The sequence below is a fragment of the Planococcus citri genome, chromosome 2 (genome assembly GCF_950023065.1).
Source record: "Planococcus citri chromosome 2, ihPlaCitr1.1, whole genome shotgun sequence".
Taxonomy (NCBI): Eukaryota; Metazoa; Arthropoda; class Insecta; order Hemiptera; family Pseudococcidae; genus Planococcus; species Planococcus citri.
In genome coordinates, this window is record NC_088678.1 from 71462237 (window position 1) to 71483565 (window position 21329).

The 21329-nt window shown below is 35.1% G+C and overlaps 3 protein-coding genes across 5 annotated transcripts; all 3 read right to left on the reverse strand.

Annotated features, from left to right (window-relative positions):
• Positions 1–4107: 4107 nt before the first annotated feature.
• On the reverse strand, positions 4108–7658 carry LOC135837561 (uncharacterized). The gene is made up of 3 exons (XM_065352876.1): positions 7415–7658; positions 7153–7300; positions 4108–6380 (listed from the first exon to the last, which is right to left on the reverse strand). The coding sequence occupies exon 3, from the start codon at positions 6335–6337 to the stop codon at positions 4184–4186; it is 2154 nt and encodes a 717-aa protein (XP_065208948.1). The 5' UTR covers positions 6338–6380; positions 7153–7300; positions 7415–7658; the 3' UTR covers positions 4108–4183.
• Positions 7659–9515: 1857 nt separating this feature from the next.
• On the reverse strand, positions 9516–12802 carry LOC135837562 (uncharacterized). 2 transcript variants are annotated; one of them, XM_065352878.1, is made up of 2 exons: positions 12496–12802; positions 9516–11804 (listed from the first exon to the last, which is right to left on the reverse strand). In XM_065352878.1, exon 2 carries the CDS (start codon positions 11763–11765, stop codon positions 9618–9620), a length of 2148 nt encoding a protein of 715 aa, XP_065208950.1. In that variant the 5' UTR covers positions 11766–11804; positions 12496–12802; the 3' UTR covers positions 9516–9617. The 2 variants fall into 2 exon arrangements, with proteins under 2 accessions (XP_065208950.1, XP_065208951.1); XM_065352879.1 differs by having other exon boundaries at positions 12491–12802.
• A 5562-nt stretch (positions 12803–18364) lies between these two features.
• Positions 18365–21133, reverse strand: LOC135837563 (uncharacterized). Of its 2 annotated transcripts, none has more exons than XM_065352881.1 (2): positions 20870–21133; positions 18365–20603 (listed from the first exon to the last, which is right to left on the reverse strand). In XM_065352881.1, the coding sequence occupies exon 2, from the start codon at positions 20570–20572 to the stop codon at positions 18551–18553; it is 2022 nt and encodes a 673-aa protein (XP_065208953.1). In that variant the 5' UTR covers positions 20573–20603; positions 20870–21133; the 3' UTR covers positions 18365–18550. The 2 variants fall into 2 exon arrangements, with proteins under 2 accessions (XP_065208953.1, XP_065208952.1); XM_065352880.1 differs by having other exon boundaries at positions 18365–20621.
• Positions 21134–21329: the final 196 nt, after the last annotated feature.

The window sequence follows — 21329 nt, forward strand, 5'->3', positions numbered from 1 at the left end:
AAAAAAATTCATAATTCTTAATTCACAATAAGCTCGATGAATAATAAAATGAAATTCTCAGCATGTTCATTAGCTCGAGAACAAGTTTGAAATAAGAATCATGAAAAAAAATGCATTTCTCAAAAATATGAAAAAACTAGACAGCTAAGCAAAGCTTAGCTGCAAAGTGTGCGTAGCTAGCTGCCTTTTCTATAGCTATAACCGTTATTACATCTAGGTAGTGCATAGGTGAATCAACCATGTCACAGTAATGAGAATTTTTGAAACTCTCACTGCTTCAAAATAATAATTGTTTTTCAGTGTTTTCATATTTTCCAAATTACAATAGGTATTTAAGAATAATTTATAAGCTTGTATTGCTTCTAAATTAAGAAATTTCTAGTTGTTTTTCATAGTTTGCATTGTTTTAAAATTTACAAAATTTCAAATCAATTTCCCGAATTCCCCATTGCTACAATTTCATAAAGTTTTCAATAAATTTTCAGAATTTTGCATTGCTGCTGAGTTAGGAAATTTGCAATCAATTTTTAGAATTCACATTGCCTCTAAAAAGTCAAATTTTGAATAATTTTACAGAATTCTTATCGTCTTTAAATTAAAAAATTTCAAATTCAATTTTCAAGTTCATATTGTCCACAAATTGTAAGACGTTTACTCAATTTTTGGAATTTACATTGCCTCCAATTTTTCAGACTTCTCATCTTCTTCATAAATATTACAATACTTATTTCATCTTAATTTTCAAGTTCACATTATGGAATTCTCAGCGTCTCTAAATACAAATTTTCATATTATTTTTTTTAGAATTTCCATTGTCTTCAAATTTATAAATTTTCAAACCAATTTTCAGAACTTGCTTTTTATTCTAAATTAAGAATTAAATCTTATAAAATATGTTAAGAATTTGAATTGCCTCTAAATTACACGAAAAAAAATATGGGTAGGTAATTTTTACAAAAAAATTTAACTAAATACCTACTGGTATTTAGCACAATTAAGTACCAGATCCCATTCAATAATTTTTACTGTAATCGTACAGTAAAAATTATCATTTTAATAAATTTTGCTATAGGTACCAATAGTAAAAATCATTTTGTTTTAGGTAATAATTTTTACTAAATCATGATAATAAAAATTACATGTTTCAATTGTACAAAAATTAGTTTAATTACCTAGTCATTTTGAAGTAATTTTTAAATTACATATAAGTAAAAAGTTAAAAATTATTCATGTCAAGGTAATTCTTACTATACTGATGGCTATAGGTAGACAAAAAATTAATGAAATGAATTTTACTCTCTAAATTTAAAGCAGTCAAATTTCACTGCTTAGCAGTCACGACATTTTGCCTTTTTAAAGCAGTAGTTTTTTTACTGCAAAACAGTGAAAAATTACTGAATTGGTCAGTAAAAAATCATTTTGACTGACCAATTCAGTAATTTTTCACTGTTTTGCAGTAAAAAAAACTACTGCTTTAAAAAGGCAAAATGTCGTGACTGCTAAGCAGTGAAATTGACTGTTTCAAATTTAGAGAGTAGTTAGCAAATGATATCATAATTCATAACTCAATTTCAGCATTATTTTTGCCCCATTATCATGTACTACATAGGAAACTCCAAAGCATTTACCTTTACCTATCCAATTTTCCTACGAAAAATCTGTCACCTACCTACTTACCTCACGGGGATTCGAACCTGGGTCCCTAAATTTCCTATTCCTACCTACATGCCCTATCCACTCAGCCACTATTCACTACGAGGGTTAGGGCATTAAAATAATATATTTGTTTGGTAAGCGCCCCACCAAACCACTCTCACTTGGAATTTACAGCTAACAGACCGGGGGTGTAACAGGGTACAATGAAACACAGCTGGTGATGGAATAGACTGGGGGTATAGCAGGGTACAATGAGCGGCAGGTGTTCTACAAGTCCCCTTTTCCCTTTTTTAGGATTTAATGCATTAAAATAATGAACTAAAATTGCAATTACTCAGCAATTACCCATCCGAATTGAATGAAAATAAATCTATACCCTCCGCCTTATTGATTCTCAAATGGTGTCCAATACGTATGAAAAACGGTTGGATAGCTTAAGAGAACATTCATTGCAATTGAAATTTCAATTTCTCAAAGCGAAACCAATAGTGTGCTACGCACACTAAAAACAACCTCACGAGCACAGAAAAATCGAATTTACCTAATCAAAATAACTAACAATTTGCAACCTCGACAAGTTCTTTCTTAGAATCTTCGGTCGATCTTGGATACCAGTAAGCCCTTAAACTAAACCTCAAGTGCAAAATTACGAGTAGGTACATTAATTGGTCCGCTCACCACAACGAATTCGACTTCCTTATCAGCTCGAAAATATTTCATCTCCAGAACAGTTCTAATACCAGGAATTCCTTCGAAATATCTCAGCAGGCGATGTACAACTGCACGAAACCAAATTCACCATAGGAGTGGATTTCCATGAAGATGAGTTGAAATTCTGAAAATAAAAACAAAGCACTGATAAATAGATAGGTAAAGTAAAGGTACACACAAAGGTAAACATAATATGATACAGTACGATGCTAAAAAATGATAAAATGATTAATAAACACCAGTCGACTGAAACAAACAAAATTTTAATTATTTCTTGCAAAGACAGGATGTCTCAAAAAATCTCAAATTTAAATAAATTGCGACGAGGAAAGAAGTTTTGCATAAAAGTAGGTAAATTGAAGACCAATTTTTTTTCCAAATAATTGTTCAAAATTCATAGAAACTGTTTTAAGCGAATTTTTCAATCGCAATTAAGAGAGGGAGGTCTTCAAACTGGCGAATTTTTTTTCGAACCGAACAAACTAAATCGAAAGAGCAAGAAAAGATACATCACAAACGAAAAAGCGCATTTCTGAATTTTTTGGTCAATTTAAAAATTAATCTTGGGGTCAAAATTTTACCAAATTGGCCCTGAACGCTGAAATTTGATACGTAGTCCATTTTCGACCCCCCCCGAACCGATTGAAAATGGTTCCGAATAGTTTCTCGAGTAGTTCTCTCTCACAAATCAACATAGGTACTAGTTTTGTACCATTCTGAGGCCTCCAGCGATTTTTTCAATTTTCTCCATAAATTAAAAATCACTCTGAAGGGTCCAAAAATGAACTGAACGTAGCCCAATCTCATGCGAACATTTCGCCTACAACCGTATAATGAAGATGCGAATATGAAAAGTAGCTGTCGTCGGAATGTCATTTTACTACATATTTGCCTATATTTTGGGACAACTTATGCATCTTTAATGCACCAAATCAGAGTACACAATACGATGTTGAAATAAATCGAACGTGGTTGAAAAATCACCACATGTACCTCCAGTATTTTATTACTTTTATTTCTAAAATGAAACACAAAACATTACAAAAGCAAGACTTCGAATATAAACGTTTACAAATTATATAATGTACTCGTACTTCTCAAAACACAATAATTATGGCTTCCATTCTAGAACTAAACTAATCATATTTTGGCTTCTATTCCGAAACAAACAAATCATCTGAGAACTGCAAGATTCATAAACATTTTCAATATAGGCAGGCTTAATATTACCATCGCAAAAACCACCGTAATAATTAATTCATTAAATAACGATCACGATACGACGAGTTCAGTGAAACATTAAATCGTCTAAGTAAATCATATTAATCATTTGGATTTTTAATTCCATTTAATCGTAGATCTTCCGCGAGTAAACTTGTACACCATATTTTGGTACCTAGTTTTGTATGAAACTTTATCAAAAATTCCAAAAAACAGGACACAAATTTATGTAGGTAGGTATGTATACTAAAAAAAATGCTTGAAATATGTACATTTTTCATTGAAATATTTGAAATTATCGCAAAATTTCAACCCATTTTGTTTGATCGCATGGCACACTCGACGTCAAAATTTTTCAGAAACAGTCAAAAAAACATTTTCATCGTTCAAAACTCTCGCAAAATTTCAATTAATCATTTCGATAAATCGCATCGCGTTCCAATCTTTCTTTCAAAGATATAAATTCTACCAAAAATTACTCAGTAGGTATAGGTACCTAAAAAATAAAAATTGTCCAAATAAACAAATATACGAGTAGGTTTATTTAAAATTGAATAAAATATATAGGTAGTACATATAGGTATAGTCTGGGTAGTCATCGAATTAGGCTTGAAAAAAACTCATTATATCGAGTTTCACCCCCAGCATATTCATATGGTACATCGGGGTGCAGAATAAATTTACAATTTTCGCAAAATTTACATAAACGTTCAGTATTATTATCAAAAAACCATCTCAAATAGGAAGACACCACGCGACGATCAAGATCATCGTCACTTAGCATCTTGGTATACATAAAATCCATTCGCGTGTAATTTTTTTTTATTATATCTACTTTGAAATTTTTCCTATCTTCTTCGTTTCCGAAATACCATCTTAAAATGTCGTCAAGTGATACCTCATCGGAAATTGACATACCCATCCCCATAGCATTATCATTCAACAATTTTAAGAAAACCTCATCTACATTTAACGACCGCTTGAAGGCTGAATGTTCCTCATAGTCGGGAATACACCATTCGAGAAATTCTATCCATTCATCGAAGTAAACAATCCTGCGACGACAGTTCATCGGATAGCTACGCCAATGCTCTAATAAATTACGTTTTACTAGATTAGATTCATCTTCTTCGGTAGCAAATCGGCCAATGAGTGTGCTGAAATCGTAAGAACGAATTTGACGATCATTACGTGCTTTGAGCAGATGTTTAAAACTTTCAGCAGACGAAATCATCTGCGCTTTGAATCCATCTGCATCCTTTTTCTTGTTTGAAAATAGTTTCCCGACGAACCACTCGAATTTAGCGAATTGACCATTATCGTGTCGTATAATAATATCGAGATTCGATTCGAGCTCTTTTTTTGCCAACAGTTGAAAGTGTTCCTCATCCGTCGAACAAAAATACAGATAGTCCTTCAAATCCGAATAGAATCCATTTTTAATCAATGTGGGAAAAAAATCTTCGAAATCCAGCAAACGGATTTTGTAAAACTCGACGTCGTCTTCGTTAAACACCGAACAGGATCTCATCAGACGTTTGAAATCCGAAAGCTTCGCACGTAAAGCGAATCCACGCCAATTATCCACCCACAGCGAAACTTTATCCACATCTCGTGATATGTTCAGCAAATCTATCGTAAATTTCATATCGTGACCGTGGTAATGAAAGTAATCCGACCCAAATTCGTTGAAATCCTCGTCGAAAAACTCGTTAATGTGGTTATTAGAAACGGCAGCTTTTAATTCGTCCGAGGCATCTGACCAGATTTCGAGCAGCAATTTGTTAATTTTATGGCAACGAGTATGGCTCACACCTAAAGTCTTGGGACAGAATGCGATTCTCCACAGTATGTACACGACAGAAAAAAACGTTTCTTCATTTTCCAAGATTAAATGTCGCACGAGAGTCCACGATTGATACGCATACTGCGAGAAATACACTTCGTCATTCCTCGCTAAAATTCCAAACATCGTGGAGGCCTTCCGTTTAAATATTTCTTCAACTTGAATTCGGTTTAATGTAGGTAATGAACGTATCGCAGCTTGGTATTTGGAATCTCTCAGATAATAAACAGTTTGATCGACTGTTTCACGAGCTGGTAACATTTGATAAAAATGCTCAAACGCTGTTCTATCATTTTTCCAATTCGCGAACTGAATCCATCGTTCTCTAAAAGGCACACTAGGCCTACGGCTTCTAGGATTTTCTTGACCCAATATCATAAAGTCATGCCAGTAACGTAAATTGCATGTACCATGATTAAGATTTACATCCGTAGTAACCAAAGGCCAAAACCGTCTGACTTGATCTTCCAAACAATAAAGACACGCCATTTTATAATTTTCCAAGTCGGCGAATTCACCGGAATCCAAGATATTCATCGCGGTCGCTTTGTAACCAATGGTTCCGGAAAAATCTAAGACGATATGCTTAATACATTTGAAAAATGCTTTTTCACTTTTAAAAACGCTACCGTGGAAACACCTCCATCCCCGAAGTTCTTCGCCAACAGTGGTAATTTTGTCGTCTATTTGCGATCTGATTTGAGGCGGAATCCAACCAACGAGTAATTCTTCGCAGCTGAAGACTTGGTTTACCCACAAAAACGAACCGAAATTCTCGTATGAATGGTCTGAAGCCGCACATCTGCTTTGCCATAACGTTAACGCCACTTCGGTTGATGCCAGGATCTGCAGTGACGAAGGCGTATTCATGAAAAGGAAAGGGTATTCTTCGATGTCACCCATGTCGAACTGCAATTAACCTCCGCGTGATCGAAAAAAATTAAACCTGAAAAACAGTAAGTTTTGCTGTTAATTTTATTGAGGAAGTAAAAACATCAAAGTAGATATCATTCGAGACAAAATTATGAAAGGATGGAAATTTCGCGAGATCGAGAAATTCAAATAGGTACTGTGAAGGAAAGGTATTTTGAGCAGTTTTGACGAATTTTTCTTCCAAAATTGGGTCATGGTTTTTGGGATTTCGGAAAAAAATCATGCGACGTAATATCAAAAATGGGCCAAAATTCAACGAAAAATTCGAATACTTGCGCGAAAATGGGTTTTGAGCGGATTCGAAGAATTTTGATATGAAAATTGGGTCATGATGAATTTTGGATTTTGAAAAACTGTCGCGCAACCTAACTGGGTAAAAATTTGACTAGAAATTCAATACAATTTTCTATGAAAATATTTTTGAGCGTTTTTGAAAAGCTTTGAGGCCAAAATTGGAACACGATTTTTAGATTTTTCGAAATAATATGTATCACACTTGGTTTCTGAGTTTTGGGCTTTTGAAGAAATGTTATGCCAGTAATCAGATTATAAGTTGAAAGTTCACGATGAGGAAACCAAAAACACGACGAAAATATTTTTTGATCGGTTTAGAAAAATTTTGAGATCAAAATTGGGGCATGATTTTTGAAGGAGCTCATCAAAAAGAGACAAAATTTCATGAGAAATTCGAATACACGTAACTAGATTCAATTATGTAAAACAACAACGTCAGTAAGCGAAGGTCAGTTGACTTTTACAGCAATCAATTGTTCATCAAAACTCACCGTTAACAGCTTGAAGATTATTCCACTTTAGCAATCAGGTTCAACGAAAGTTCTCATACAATTGACAGCTTTCGGTTTCGTATGATATTCGACGAAATAGTCACTGGCCGAGAAGATTTAAAACTCTACGATGTGATCAACAATATACCTAAATTTAGAAGACAAATGAAAAAGTATCAAACAACTGATAACGTTTTCCTGAATGATAAAAAAACGTTCACAAGGTTTTTTACGTGAATTTTGAAGTAAGTAGGCTACTTACTTTACATGTATAAAAAGTATTAGGTACCTATTAGAAAAAACGTTCACACTGTAAACAAATCGAACAAAATGACGAAGATTGAAAAACACCAAACGTGGAATACCTATTCGAATGTGACTCTATAGCACTGTCTTTACTCAAGTGATATGTAATGAGAGCTTCGAGACCAATTTGCAGCTTGGTCTAGATAAGTAATATAGGCACCGATGATAACGCAACCGTTTATGCTAAACGAAAATCAAGTTTCCGTACAAACTTGTACAATTCACGTGGATTAAGTGCCTATAGGTACATACACGACACGTACTTACCTATCTAGGTATTTATTCACATCATCATTGAACAAATTGATGCATTTTATGCATTCACGTCATCACGTCGATGTATCTACTATGCATAAATACGATACAAATTTAATTCTCTACCTAATAATTTCTATTCAATTTTTTCGTAAGATTTTCATGATTTGAGCTTTACCCAAACCACGACAAATTGTTGAAAAAAATCCACATTCTGAGTTTAGCGACCAAGAACACAGAGTTTTTTTAAAAAAAAGACTGTGTGGTGAAAATAAAATTCATCATAAATAAACTCAGATTTATTATCATCGTGACCTTTAAAGAAAACAAGAAAACATTTGACCAAAAAATTTGGCGCTCCAACTCCCCTCCCACCCCCTCCATAAAAAATTATTTAGTGAATCCCATCACGAAAATATCGCAGTTGTAAATACACCATTACTAGGTACAGTAAAAGCTCGTTATAACGCTCTTCAAGGGACCGGAGAAAAAGAGCGTTATAAGCCGAAGCGCGTTATAACCGAAAGTCTCATTTTAACGCTGATTAGCGTTATACCGCGAATTCTCGTTTTAAAGCAAAAAAAAGCGTTATAAAGGAAGTGGAAACGAGAACTTTATTTTGAATTTGAACAACTGTTCCAGGTGGAAATAAAAAAATTTGAAATTTTACTTTGATTTTGAGGTCTGCTACAATAATATAAATGATTTTTTGGCAAAATTTTGCCATAAGTTTTTTTTTTGAATTTTTAAAAATCAAAACTACAGAAATTGCAAAAAAAGCTGTTGTTGTGGCCAACATTTTCAGAAAGTGATAATTTTGTACACATGAGTAAGCTTTTTTTTGCAAAAAAATTGGGTTTTTGTTGCTAAAATTATGGAAAAAATGTAATTTTTCCTAAATTTTAGAGCGTTAAAACGCGATTTATAATCGCTCATGAGCGTTATATCGCGATTAATTTTACATTGGTTTAAATGGGGATGTCAAGGGACCGGAAGGAATCAGCGTTATAACGAAATCAGCGTTATATCCGAAAGCGTTATAACGAGCTTTTACTGTAGTAGGTATAGGTACCTCCGAAACATGGCAAGCTTCTGAAAATTGAACTTTCAAAAAAAGCTCAACTTTGGCTTTTGAAATTTTTTACGAATCCTTTTAAATCTACTCTTAATTAGGTAGGTATATTTAAAAATCCACTAACAGATTTTCTTCAAGTACCTACCCAGCAATAGTTTCGAGCAATCAGACCGCAGAGTTGGGCATTATTTATTTCATCATAAAAAGTTTCAATTTGCTAAAAAAAAAAAAAAAAAAAACAAGACCAATGAATAGGTAGCACTTTTGAAAAATTTTCAAACCAAAATTAAGTAGGTACCGAGGTGATTTTTTCATTAATGTACTCAATTTGTACGTAGCTCAAAATTCTTAAAAAATGTTCAGAATAAGTATGACTTTTTCAAAAATTCTAAAAATTGCTACTCAATTTCAAACTAAAAAAATTTCAGAAATGCCCGAAAAAACATTTTTATTGCAGTATGGGAAATTCTCGACAAATTTCAATATAAGTATTTTGATATTTCATATGAAACATTATCAAAAATCCTAATAATTAGGACACAAAATATTATGCACTTGAAAAATGCTCGAAAAACATTTGCATTGTTCGAAACTTTCACAAAATTTTGAATCATTTCGGAAAACCGCATCGCATTCCGATCTTTCTTTCAAACATATCAATTCTACTAAAAATTACCGATTACCTATAATAATAAAAATTGTTCAAGAGAACAAATACGAGTAGGTATTAGTATAAGTTTATTGAGAATTGAATAAAATATACAGTACATTGGTAGCTATCAATTTACCCTAAAAAATTATTATATCGAGTTTCACCCCCTCATCATATTCATAATGGTACATTTGGATATAGAATAAAATTACAACTTTCGCAAAATTTACATAAATCTTCAGTATTATTATCAAAGAACCATCTCAACAAAGCCGACACCTCACGACGATCAGCATTACGGTTACTCAGCATCTTGGTACGCACAAAATCGATTCGCGTGTAATTTTTTTTTATCATATCTAATTTGAAATTTTTGCTATCTTCTTCGTTTCCAAAATACCAGCTTAAAAATTCGTCGAGAAATAGCTTATCTGGACTTGACTTACTCATAGCTGTAGCATTACCACGCAACAAATTCAAGAAAATCTCATCCACATTACACGACTGCTTGAAGGCTGAATGTTCTTCAGGGTCCGGAATACACCATTCGAGAAATTCTATCCATTCGACAAAGAACTTAATCCTGCCCTTGCCCCTGCCTGAACAGTTCATCGGATAGCTACGACACTGCTCTAATAAATTACGTTTCACTAGATTATATTCATCTTCTGCGGTTGCGAATCGACCAATGAGTGTGCTGAAATCATTGGAACGAATTTCACGATTATTACGTCGTGCTGCGAGCAGATCTTTGAGACTTCCAGCAGACGAAATCATCTGCGCTTTGAATTCATCTACGTCTTTTTTCTCGTTTGAAAATAATTCCCCAACGAACCATTCGAATTTAGCGAATTCGTCATCGTTGTGAATTAAAATAATATCGAGATTCGATTCGAGTTCTTTTTTTGCCAACAGTTGAAAGTGTTTCGGATCCTTCGAACAGAAATACAGGTAATCTCTCAAATCTGAATAGAATCCGTTTCCAATCAAGTCGCGAAAAAAATGTTCGAAATCCAGCAAACAATTTTTGTAAAACTTGACCTCGTCTTCGTTATTCACTAAACAGGAACTTATCAATTGTTCGAAATCCGAAACATTGGCACGTAAGGCGAATCCATGCCAATTATCCCGCCACAGCCAAGCTTTATCCATGTCTCGTGATATTAAGGTGTTAAGCAAATCTATCATGAATTTCATATCGTGACCATGGCTGTGGCAAATGGAAGACATCCAATATACGTCAAAATTATCTCGTTCGAAAAACTCGTAAATGTAGTTATCAGAAACTGCAGCTTTCAATTCGTCCGAGGCATCAGACCAGATTTCCACCAACAATTCGTTAATTTCATCGCAACGCGTATGACTCGTACGCATAAAGCTATCAGGACAGAATGCGATTTTCCACAATGTGTACAGGACAGAAAAAAACCTCGGTTCATCATCCAAAATCAAATGTCGCACGAGATTCCACGATTGACGCGCAAACTGCAGGAAACGTTGATCGTCGTCCATCGCCAAAATCCCAAACATCGCGGAGGCCTTCTCTCTGAATACTTCTTCAACTTGGATTCGGTTTAACGAAGGAAATGAACGTATCGCAGCTCGGAATTCGTAATCTTCTAGGTCAAAAATAGAAGGATTCTCTCCTGTTTCATACTCGTAATCTGGTAACATTTGATAAAAATCCTCAAACCCTGCTGCATCCCCTCCCCGATTCGCCAACTCCATCCATCGTTCAATAAAAGGCTTAGTAGGCCCATCGATGATCGAATTTTCTCCTGATTCCATAACACCATTCCAGTACGATAAATTGCATGTATCGTATGTATCATTTAGATCTTCTGTAGAAACCAAAGGCCAAAAGCGTCTGACATGATCTTCCAAACTATACAGACATGCCATTCTATAATTTTCTACGTCGGCGAATTCAGCCGAATTCAGGATATTCAAAGCGGTCGCTTTGTAACCAATTTTACCGGAAAAATCCAAGACGATATGCTTAATACATTTGGAAAAACGCGTTTCTTCGTCTTTAAAAACGCTAGCGTGGAAACACTGCCATTTCAGAAGTTCTTTGCCAGAAGTGAAAATGTTGTCGTCTATTTGCGATTTGATTCGAGACGGAATACGAACAATGAGTATTTCTTCGCAGCTAAAAATTAGCTTTTCAAACCAATACCGAAACCGATCCAAATCCAAGTATGAAAGGCCTAAAGCCGCACATCTGCGTTGCCATAACATTAACGCCACTTTGGTTGACGCCAGGAGCTGCAGTGACGACGGCGTGTTCATGAAAAGGAAAGGGTATTCTTCAATGGCATCCATGTCGAACTGCAATCTTCGCGTACTCGAAAAAAATTACACCTGAAAAACGATTAGTTTTGCATTTAATTATCGAGGAAGTGAAAACATCGAAGTAGGTATCATTTGAGACAAAATTAGCCTACCTAAACCTCGAATAGAAAAAGTAATTTTTGAAAAACCATAGAATAACTTATCATATATGGGTTTAAATTTCGAGAGAAATTCAAATACTAGGTACTGCGAAGAAAACGTATAATTTTTAGCCCAAACTTGAGTCATAGTTTTTGGCATTTTGTAAAAAAACATGTAACTTCAAAATGGGTCAAAATTCAACAAAAAAATTCAAATACCTACCCGCACGAAAATATTCTTTGAACGGTTTTGACTAAATTCGAGCTCGAAATGAGGATCATGCAGATTTTCGAAGGGTTTGAAGAAATATCACGCGACCTATCAGAATGAGTTGAAATTTCACGATGAGGGAAGGATCCAAGAACTTGAACGAAAAATTTTTTGAGCGGATTCGGAGAATTTCGATATTAAAATTTGGTCATGATTTTTGGACTTTGAAAAACCGTCATGCAACCTACCAAATTGGGTAGGTAGCCCTAGTTTATCATTTCCTTCTGAATGATTAAAAAATGAGCACATAATTTTTACATATACCAACAAAGCTAATTTCGTTTTACGTGCATAATATTAGGGGAAATAAGTGGCACCTACTTATTAGTTATTACGGAAATTACCTTACTTAGATAAACAAATATATTCAAATTATTGACGTTCTTGAGAAACATACAAATTGCTGCTTTGAATACGAAAACAACGAAACACATGCACTGTTACGATAAGCACCAAACGTTCTGAAAATACACAACTCGACTCGAGCTCGACAAGTCCACTGTTTTTACTCAGTTGGCTAACATAGCACTTAGCACATCATTAGAACAATACGTATACAATACGATTAGGAGTTTCGAGTTTCGACTTGTCGAGAGAACTCGTTCAACAATTTCGCTTCAGCTAGCAATTCTAGCAAACTTCACCTTCCAGATTAGATCGTATCGTTTCCTGGAAAAGATAGCTGGTAAAACGACTAGGACTACGAGTAGGATGGTAGGAGATGCGAACTGCGAATCGTCCTTGGTTGCATAGCAACGAGCCTCTTCCTCTTCTCGCACGATGTTGTGTGACTCTCGTTCCCCCTCTCTTTTGAGCATGAATTTGAATCGTTCTCATGATCCATAGATCGAAATTCGAATCACTGTTCGTCTCCTGACGTCCTGAGTCGTGACTCGTGAGTCCTGACGATTTACTTACGTTCCTTGGTGGTAGATATACATTTCATAAAGCTTCCTTTATAGTGGCCGTGGAATTTTTCTACAGAAAGTCAAATGTGTACATTCAAATGGAAGCATTTATACTGGCTGTGGAATTTTATCAATTTTCTATGGAAAAGTCAAAATTTTTTAACTTTTCCACAGAAAAGTGATGAATGAGATGAAGGTTGAAAACTTTTTATTAAAGTTAATAATTATCAGAATTTATAAGAAATGTTATTATTTTATAAGTTTAGAGGTTCAAAAGTGCTTAAAATTGAGTTTGAAAAAATTCCACGATTTTCTGTAGAAATTTTCTATTGCCAGCTTATCGCCACTATAAAGGAAGCTTAAGTAGGAATTAAAAAATTAAAAAATTGCACTACTTAGCGTAGCTTTTTTCTTTTTTTTTCTAAATTTTCAAAAATTCTTAAAAAGTACGAAAACACACTTTATGAAAAGCAACGTCCATGAAGGCAACTGCATCTGCAGTTCTGCACGTGGGTAATTTTATTCTTTAGAAATTCCTCTCGAAAGCAAACCATATCTTTTATTGAAAAATTGCCAAAAAAAAAAAAAAAGGGTATTCCCAGGTAAGATAGGCGAAATGGTCCTGTTCCCAGATTTGGAAAATTATACCTAATGAATTATTGTTGGGTACCTACTTCCAAAAAAAATTTCCGAGCGAAATTTCCGCCCCCAACCTACCCACCCCCCCCCGGACGGAATAGCCAAAAAATGCGTTTTGCCAGAAAAATTCTGTATACATTGCATGAGTAGTGTGGAGAAAATTCTGGTACCACGCGGAATGTGTAGGGGAAGCCGCCCCTTTCAACACGATTTTTTTCTAAAATTTTTATCACAGTAAAGAAAAGAAAATTTGCTCTATGATTTTTCATCAGGTGCAATCAGTTTTATTGGCTGATTTTTTTCAGAACTTGGCACTTTTGAGGTCATTAAAGTTCGAGACAGTTCAGTGACAGTAGCGTCAGTTGTTTCTCCACATCTACACACGTAGAGAAATTTAGACAAGAAAAATAGATGATTCTCAATCCACAATATGCTCGTTGAGTAATAAAATGAAATTTTCAACATGTAGTCCGAGAACAAGTTTAAAATAAGAATTACGAAAAAAAAATCAATTTTTCAAAAATATAAAAGAAAACAACCTCACGACCACAGAAAAATCGAGTTTACCTAATCAAAATAACCATTTGCAATCTCGACAAGTCCTTTCTTAGAATCTTCGGTCGACCGGTCGATCTTGCTTTTTTTTGAAAGAATATCTCATGACAAGAGAGTAAACTAACAGTATCAAATAAATGACCTAAAAAGATTCAATTATTGGATACTAGTAAGCCCTTAAACTAAACCTCAAGTGCAAAATTACGAGTAGGTACAGGTACATTAATTGCTTCACTCACCACAACGAACTCCAGAACAGCTCTAATAACAGGAATTCCTTCGAAATATCTCAGCAGGCGATGTACAACTGCACGAACCAAAATTAACCATAGGAGTGGATTTCCATGAAGATGAGTTGAAATTCTGAAAATAAAAACAAAGCACTGATAAACAGATAGGTAAAGGTACACACAAAAGTAAACATATGATTGATATGATACACGATGCACAGTGGGCTTTGCATGAGCACCCTCAAAACGCCTGTAATTCAAAAACTTACAATAAATCCCAAAACAATGGTACAATAATTTCCTCCCTAATGTTTTTGGGGTCGCAGAATACAAATTTGACAATATTTTTTTTGTAGAGGTGAGGTGTGAGGGGGTGAAGGGGGTGAAAAATTCAAAATTTGACAATAATGATGTGTGATATGTCGAAATGTATGTTTTTGAGGGTGTAGATCACGAATCTGGCAATATTTTTTTCGTAGGGCTGAATGGTGGGGGATGAAGGGGGTAAAAACGGTGAAAATTCAAAATTTGACTATAATGAAGTGTGATATGTCGAAATGTACGTTTTTGAGGTCGCAGAATACGAATTTGACATTATTTTTTTCGTAGGAGTGAATAGTGGGGGATGAAGGGGGTGAAAAATTCAAAAGTTGACCATAATAATAAGTGATATGTCGAAATGTATTTTTTTGAGGGTGTAGATCACGAATCTGACAATATTTTTTCGTAGGGTTGAATGGTGGGGGATGAACGGGGTGAAAACGGTGAAAAATTCAAAATTTGACCATAATGATGTGTGATAGGCTATGTCAAAATGTACGTTTTTGAAGGTGAAAGAAGGGTGAAGGGTGGGGTATCTAGAATTTTATGTTGGGGAGTCGTTAAAGTCCCAGTAAGAAAAAATTTGTAACATTTTAACAAAATTCACTATGATTTTTCACTACAATTGACTGTGGAGGTCGTTGGGTCACTTTCGGTCTAAAAATGGCAATTGACATCTTGAAATACACTATCTCAAGTATCATCAGCCACTGGAATTTCCCGTGCATCTACGTGCGAAAATTTTTTCTATTCCAATTTATGCAGCCAAGTAGGCAAAAAACGGAGTTTTAAGATGAATTCTATCTCTATAATCACTTTATAAAAACTAAAATCCAATAAATTGATGAAAAGAACTTACTTTTAGTTGAATTATTCATACTGGGACTTGGTACATTTCGACATATCACACATCATTATAGTCAAATTTTGAATTTTTCACCCCCTTAACCCCCTCACCCCTACAAAAAAAATATTGTCAAATTAGTATTCTGCGACTCCAAAAACATAAGGGAGGATATTATTGTACCATTGTTTTAGGATTCATTGTAAGTTTTTGAATTACAGGCGTTTTGAGGGTGCTCACAGCCCACTGTGCGATGCATGAAAAATGATAAAATGATTAAAAACACCCAGTCGACTGAAACAAACAAAATTTTAATTAATTTTTGCCAAGACAGGATGCCTCAAAAAATCTCAAATTTAAATAAATCGTGACGTGGAAAGAAGTTTCGCATAAGGAAAGAAGTTTCGCATAAGGGCCATTCCACGTCAATTGGACCAAGAAGTGGTAGGTGGGTTCGGCGATTTTTTTGAAATTTTTCCTGTGGAAAGACCTTCCGAAGGGATGACCAATGGCGCAAATCGCAGCCCTCTAGCTCATTTTCAACGGCAGCCAGGGGGTGTCAAAGTTTTCAGTGAACCTAAAATATCATCCATTTCAGCAGTGGATTGCTCGATAACCGCGATACCTACAAAAATGGAACTTTTTCCAATAGTTAAAGGTTTTGAAAGGCTTTTTGGTGATATCATAAAAATCAGTGTTGCCACTTTTTTTCGTACAAAAAATTAGCTCAAAAAGTTTCAAAACGTTATTTTCATATCGTTCCGACTCTCAAAAATTCTGAAAAAAATATATTATGGACAACTGTTCATGCTGAATAACATATTAAAAAATTGGGATGGTAACTTGTAACAAAGTCGATTTAAAAAATTTAAACTTTGCGAAAAAAATGCGATTTTTTGATTTAAAACATGAAAAAAAGTTTTGATTGGTAAAGTTGACCCATTTGACCCCTATTTTTATGTATCTGTTGAAAAAGTTGAAAAACCCCCTTCACTCGGTGAAATTAACTCATCACAAAAAAATCAAAATTCAAAAAAATTCAAAAAAAAGCAAATTTCATTTTTTTTTTGCCGTGAGTGAGATTTTTATCAACTTTTTCATGAAATACGTCAGAAAGTGGTCAAAATAAGACAACTGAATAAATTAAATTTTTTTTTATGTTTGAAATTGAAAATTGAATTTTTTCAAATTTTGATTTTTTTTGTGATGAGTTCATTTTATTGAGTGAAAGGGGTTTTTTCAGTTTTTCAACAGATACGTGAAAATAGGGGTCAAATGGGTCAACTTTACAAGTTACCATCCCAATTTTTTAATATGTTATTCAGCATGAACAGTTGTCCATAATATATTTTTTTCAGAATTTTTGAGAGTCGGAACGATATGAAAGTAACGTTTTGAAACTTTTTGAGCTAATTTTTTGTACCTACGAAAAAAAGTGGCAACACTGATTTTTATGATATCACCAAAAAGCCTTTCAAAACCTTTAACTATTGGAAAAAGTTCCATTTTTGTAGGTATCGCGGTTATCGAGCAATCAACTGCTGAAATGGATGATATTTTAGGTTCACTGAAAACTTTGACACCCCCTGGCTGCCGTTAAAAATGAGCTAGAGGGCTGCGATTTGCGCCATTGGTCATCCCTTCAAAAGGTCTTTCCACAGGAAAAATTTCAAAAAAATCGCCGAACCCACCTACCACTTCTTGGTCCAATTGACGTGGAATGACCCATAAAAGTGAATTGAAGACAATTTTTTTTTCCAAATAATTGTTCAAAATTCATAGAAACTGTTCTAAGCGAATTTTTCAATCGTACCTAATCAAGAGCGAGGTCGATTGAAAATGGTTTCGAAACGTTTCTCGGGTAGTTCTCTCTCACAAATCAACAACTACCTACTAGTTTTGTACCATTCTGAAGCCTTAAGCGATTTGTCAATTTTTTCCATAAATTAAAAATCGCTCTGTACCCTTAAAAGGCACACTGGGGTGAATTTCACCCCACCGGTTTTTCGTTGCGTTACGCTGGAAGGAAAGAGTGCTCGGGTGGTAACAGCTATTGGTATATGAGCGTGTATGTCTTGCGCTTCAATTTCGCTGTTGAGCATATTGCATACTTTTTTATTTTAAGGGGCAGAATTTTTTTAAGACGAGTAAAATAAAAATTATTTTTGAATGTTTGCATTTTTTTTGCCCCTTAAATGAGAAAGATAGGCAAGTTGTTGTTTATAAATTGGTAGAGCATGGATGCATAAATATTTACCAGGCGGTAGTTTCATTCCAGCCCCTTTCGATTGGATACAAAAAATTGTCAAAAAATATGAAAAAAATGGAATTTTTTCAAAAAATTGTGCCCCTTAAAATAGGAAAGTAGGCAAAGTGTCAAACATGTCAAATGAAGGGGCGAACATTTACACACATGTATCAAGGAGCCCTGATACCATGTCACTCGTCAGCCCAGCGCAGGAAAGTCTTTTAAAAATATCGATTTTATCATGTGCCATTAAAGGGTGAAGGGTCCAAGCCCAATCTCACGCGAACATTTCCCCTAGGTACAACCGTATAATGAAGATGCGAATAAAAAAAAGTAGCTGTCGTCAAAATTTTATTTTTCTACAGATTTGCTTATTTTTTGGGACAACTTAGTATGCATCTTTAATGCGCCAAATCAGAGTACAACACGATGTTGAAATAAATCGAACGTGGTTGAAAAATCACTACATAATGTATGTTCTATATTTTATTACTTTTCTAAATGAATGAAACACAAAACATTACAAAAGTAAAACTTGGAATAAACGTTTACAATTTATGCATACGTACTTTTTAAAACTTAATTTTCGTTTCTATTCTAGAAACAAACAAATCATTTGAGAACTGTACGATTCGCAAACATTTTCGATAGACCTTATATTACCATCTCAAAAACCACCGAAACAATTCATTCATTAAACGACGATCACGTTCATTGTTACTTTCCAACTTGGCACAAAATACATCGATTCGCTTGTAATTTTTAATTACATCCAATTTGAAATTCTTTACATCTTCTTCGTTAGTATAATACCACTTCAAAAACGTATCCAGGAATTCCAATACTTCATCCGCTTCACCATTGAAATACTGAGTCAGGCGCGTGACGAAAATCCTGTCCAAATTTAATGAGCTTTTGAAAGCTGTAAGTTCTTCACTATCGACAGCACACCATTCCAGAAAGCTTCGCCATTGGTCAGCGTTTAATTGGTCGACGTAAGCGGTGTCCATCTTCCACGTCGCCCATAATTTATTTTTCACCAAATGTAATTGTCGTTCATTTCTAGTAAAGCGGCTGATAATGCGGCCAAAATCGCTTAAACGAGTGCCACTGCCATCAGCAAGACGCGTAGAGAGCAGACATTTCAGACCTTCGGCAGACGAGATAATCTGCACTTTGAATTCATCGGCATCCTTTTCCACGTTCAAAAATAGTTCGCTAACGAACCGGTCAAATTCGGCGAATTTGTCGTCATCGTGTAGTAAAATAGCGTCGAGATTTGACTCGAGAATGTCCTTGCTCAGTCGTTGAAACTGTATCGCATCCTTCGAACAAAACAACAGATAATCTCTCAAGTGTGAATAAAATCCTTCTTTGATCAACGATTCGAAAAGATTTGTGAAATCCAGTAGCTGGCTTTTGAAAACCTCGATGGCATCGTCGTCGTTCGGTAAACATAATCTCATCAAGCGTTCCAGACACGAAGGCTTCACAAGTAACGCCAATCTACGCCAATAATGTCGCCAAAACTGTTCTTTATCCAAATCTCTCGATCTTTCTAGTAGATCTAACAGAAATATCGCATCGTGACCGTAACAACAGAAAATATTAGCCGAGCCGGCGTCCAATCGGTTGAAAAAATACACTATATTATCGCTATTCGAAACGTAATCCTTCAATTCATCCTCAGCACTGGACCAGATTTGCAGCAAAGCATCGTTAATTTGATCGCATCGAGCGTAGCTCAGGCGCCATCCTATACACCGACTGTCAGCCAACGGCCATAATCCGCGTACGATGGCGGAGAAGCTTGATTTTTTCTCCAAAACTGTAGTGTGTTTCATCGCAGTCCACAATTGATACACGTGCGGTAAATAGTCATCGTTCGATGATACGAGAAAACGTACAACTTCAGCAGTCGCAACTTGGAATACCTTTTCAGCGTGGATTCGATTCAATGTAGGTAGTAAAACTTTCGTAGCACTGTAGTCGCCTTTTTTAAGCGATGAAATAACTGTAGATATTCTCTGTTCAACGGGTAACATTTTCCAAAAATATTCGAGCGCTGGACGATTGGGCGGTGTATTATCGATCACGGACAGAACTCTACAATCAGTGTGGATCGAATCCTCATTCGATCTCACATAACGACCAGTCCAGTAAAACACTAAATCAAATTCAATTGGATCTGTAATTTCATCTAATCGTAGTCGTTTATTAACTTCCGCGACCGAAGGCCAGATTCGTTTGATTTGATCTTCCAAACAAAACCGACAAGCCATTCGATAACTCATCAAGTCGTCGCTCAAATCGCCCGAATTCAAAATATTCACCGCAGTTGCTTTGTAATCAATACGACCGGAAGCATTGATAACGATATGCTTGAAACACGTGGACAAATCATATCGATAATCTCCATCGTTGAGCCAGATTCTTAGTTCTTTGTGAATCGTGATGATTTTTTTGTCGATCTCGGCTTTGAAACGAGAGGGGATGACGAGCATTTCGTCGCAGCTGAATCTTGGTTCCTGCAGTTTCATAAACAATCTGAGGGGAATGCCATTCAAATAGTACTTGCATTGCCATAACATTAACGCCACCCCGGATGACGCCAAGAGCTGTAGGCATGCCGGTGTACTCGTATTTATGAAACTAAACGGATATTCTTCGATGTCGCCCATGTCGAAAGAGTCAAATCAAATCGTACCGCTTCTACAACATGAATTATACCTGCAAATCAATAGGATTCTGTTAAAAAAAATAAATAAAATGCGATTCGAGAAATTATAAATTAGAAAACAAAATATTAAATTGGAAACATTCTTTAGCTCCGGCTCTCGAGATAGATACCGAATAGTTTATCATCTTCTTCTGAATGATTAAAAATTAACACATAATTTTTACATAGATTTCAAGCTTATTTTGTTCTACGTGCGTAATATTAGAAAAAAAAAGTATTACGGAAAATATTTACTTACATATGTATACGAACAAATATTTGCACAAATTTCTGCGAATTTGAATACAAAAACACACTGTTATGATAGCCACCACAATAGGTGCGTTCTGAAAATACACAACTCGACAGGTTCACTGTTTTTACTCAAGTAGCTGAAATAGTGAAATATCACACACAAAACAATACGATTACCTACCGGATACGAGTTTCCGGCGTCCTTGGTTGCATGGCAACGAGCTCTTCTCACATGTTATGTGATTCTCGTTTCCTCTCCCACATGAGCTGATGAGTGATGATTTACCTTCCTTGGTGGTAGTAGTCCACAATCCACGAGGCAAGAAGTGCTCTAGAAATCGATGTTACCAAACTTTTTTTGGGGACAAAAAATTTACTTTGCATATAACGTCAGTACCACTTGGGCATTCACAAAAATTACAAAAAAATTTTTTTTGGTTGCACGTAGGGTGGGGAGAGGTCAA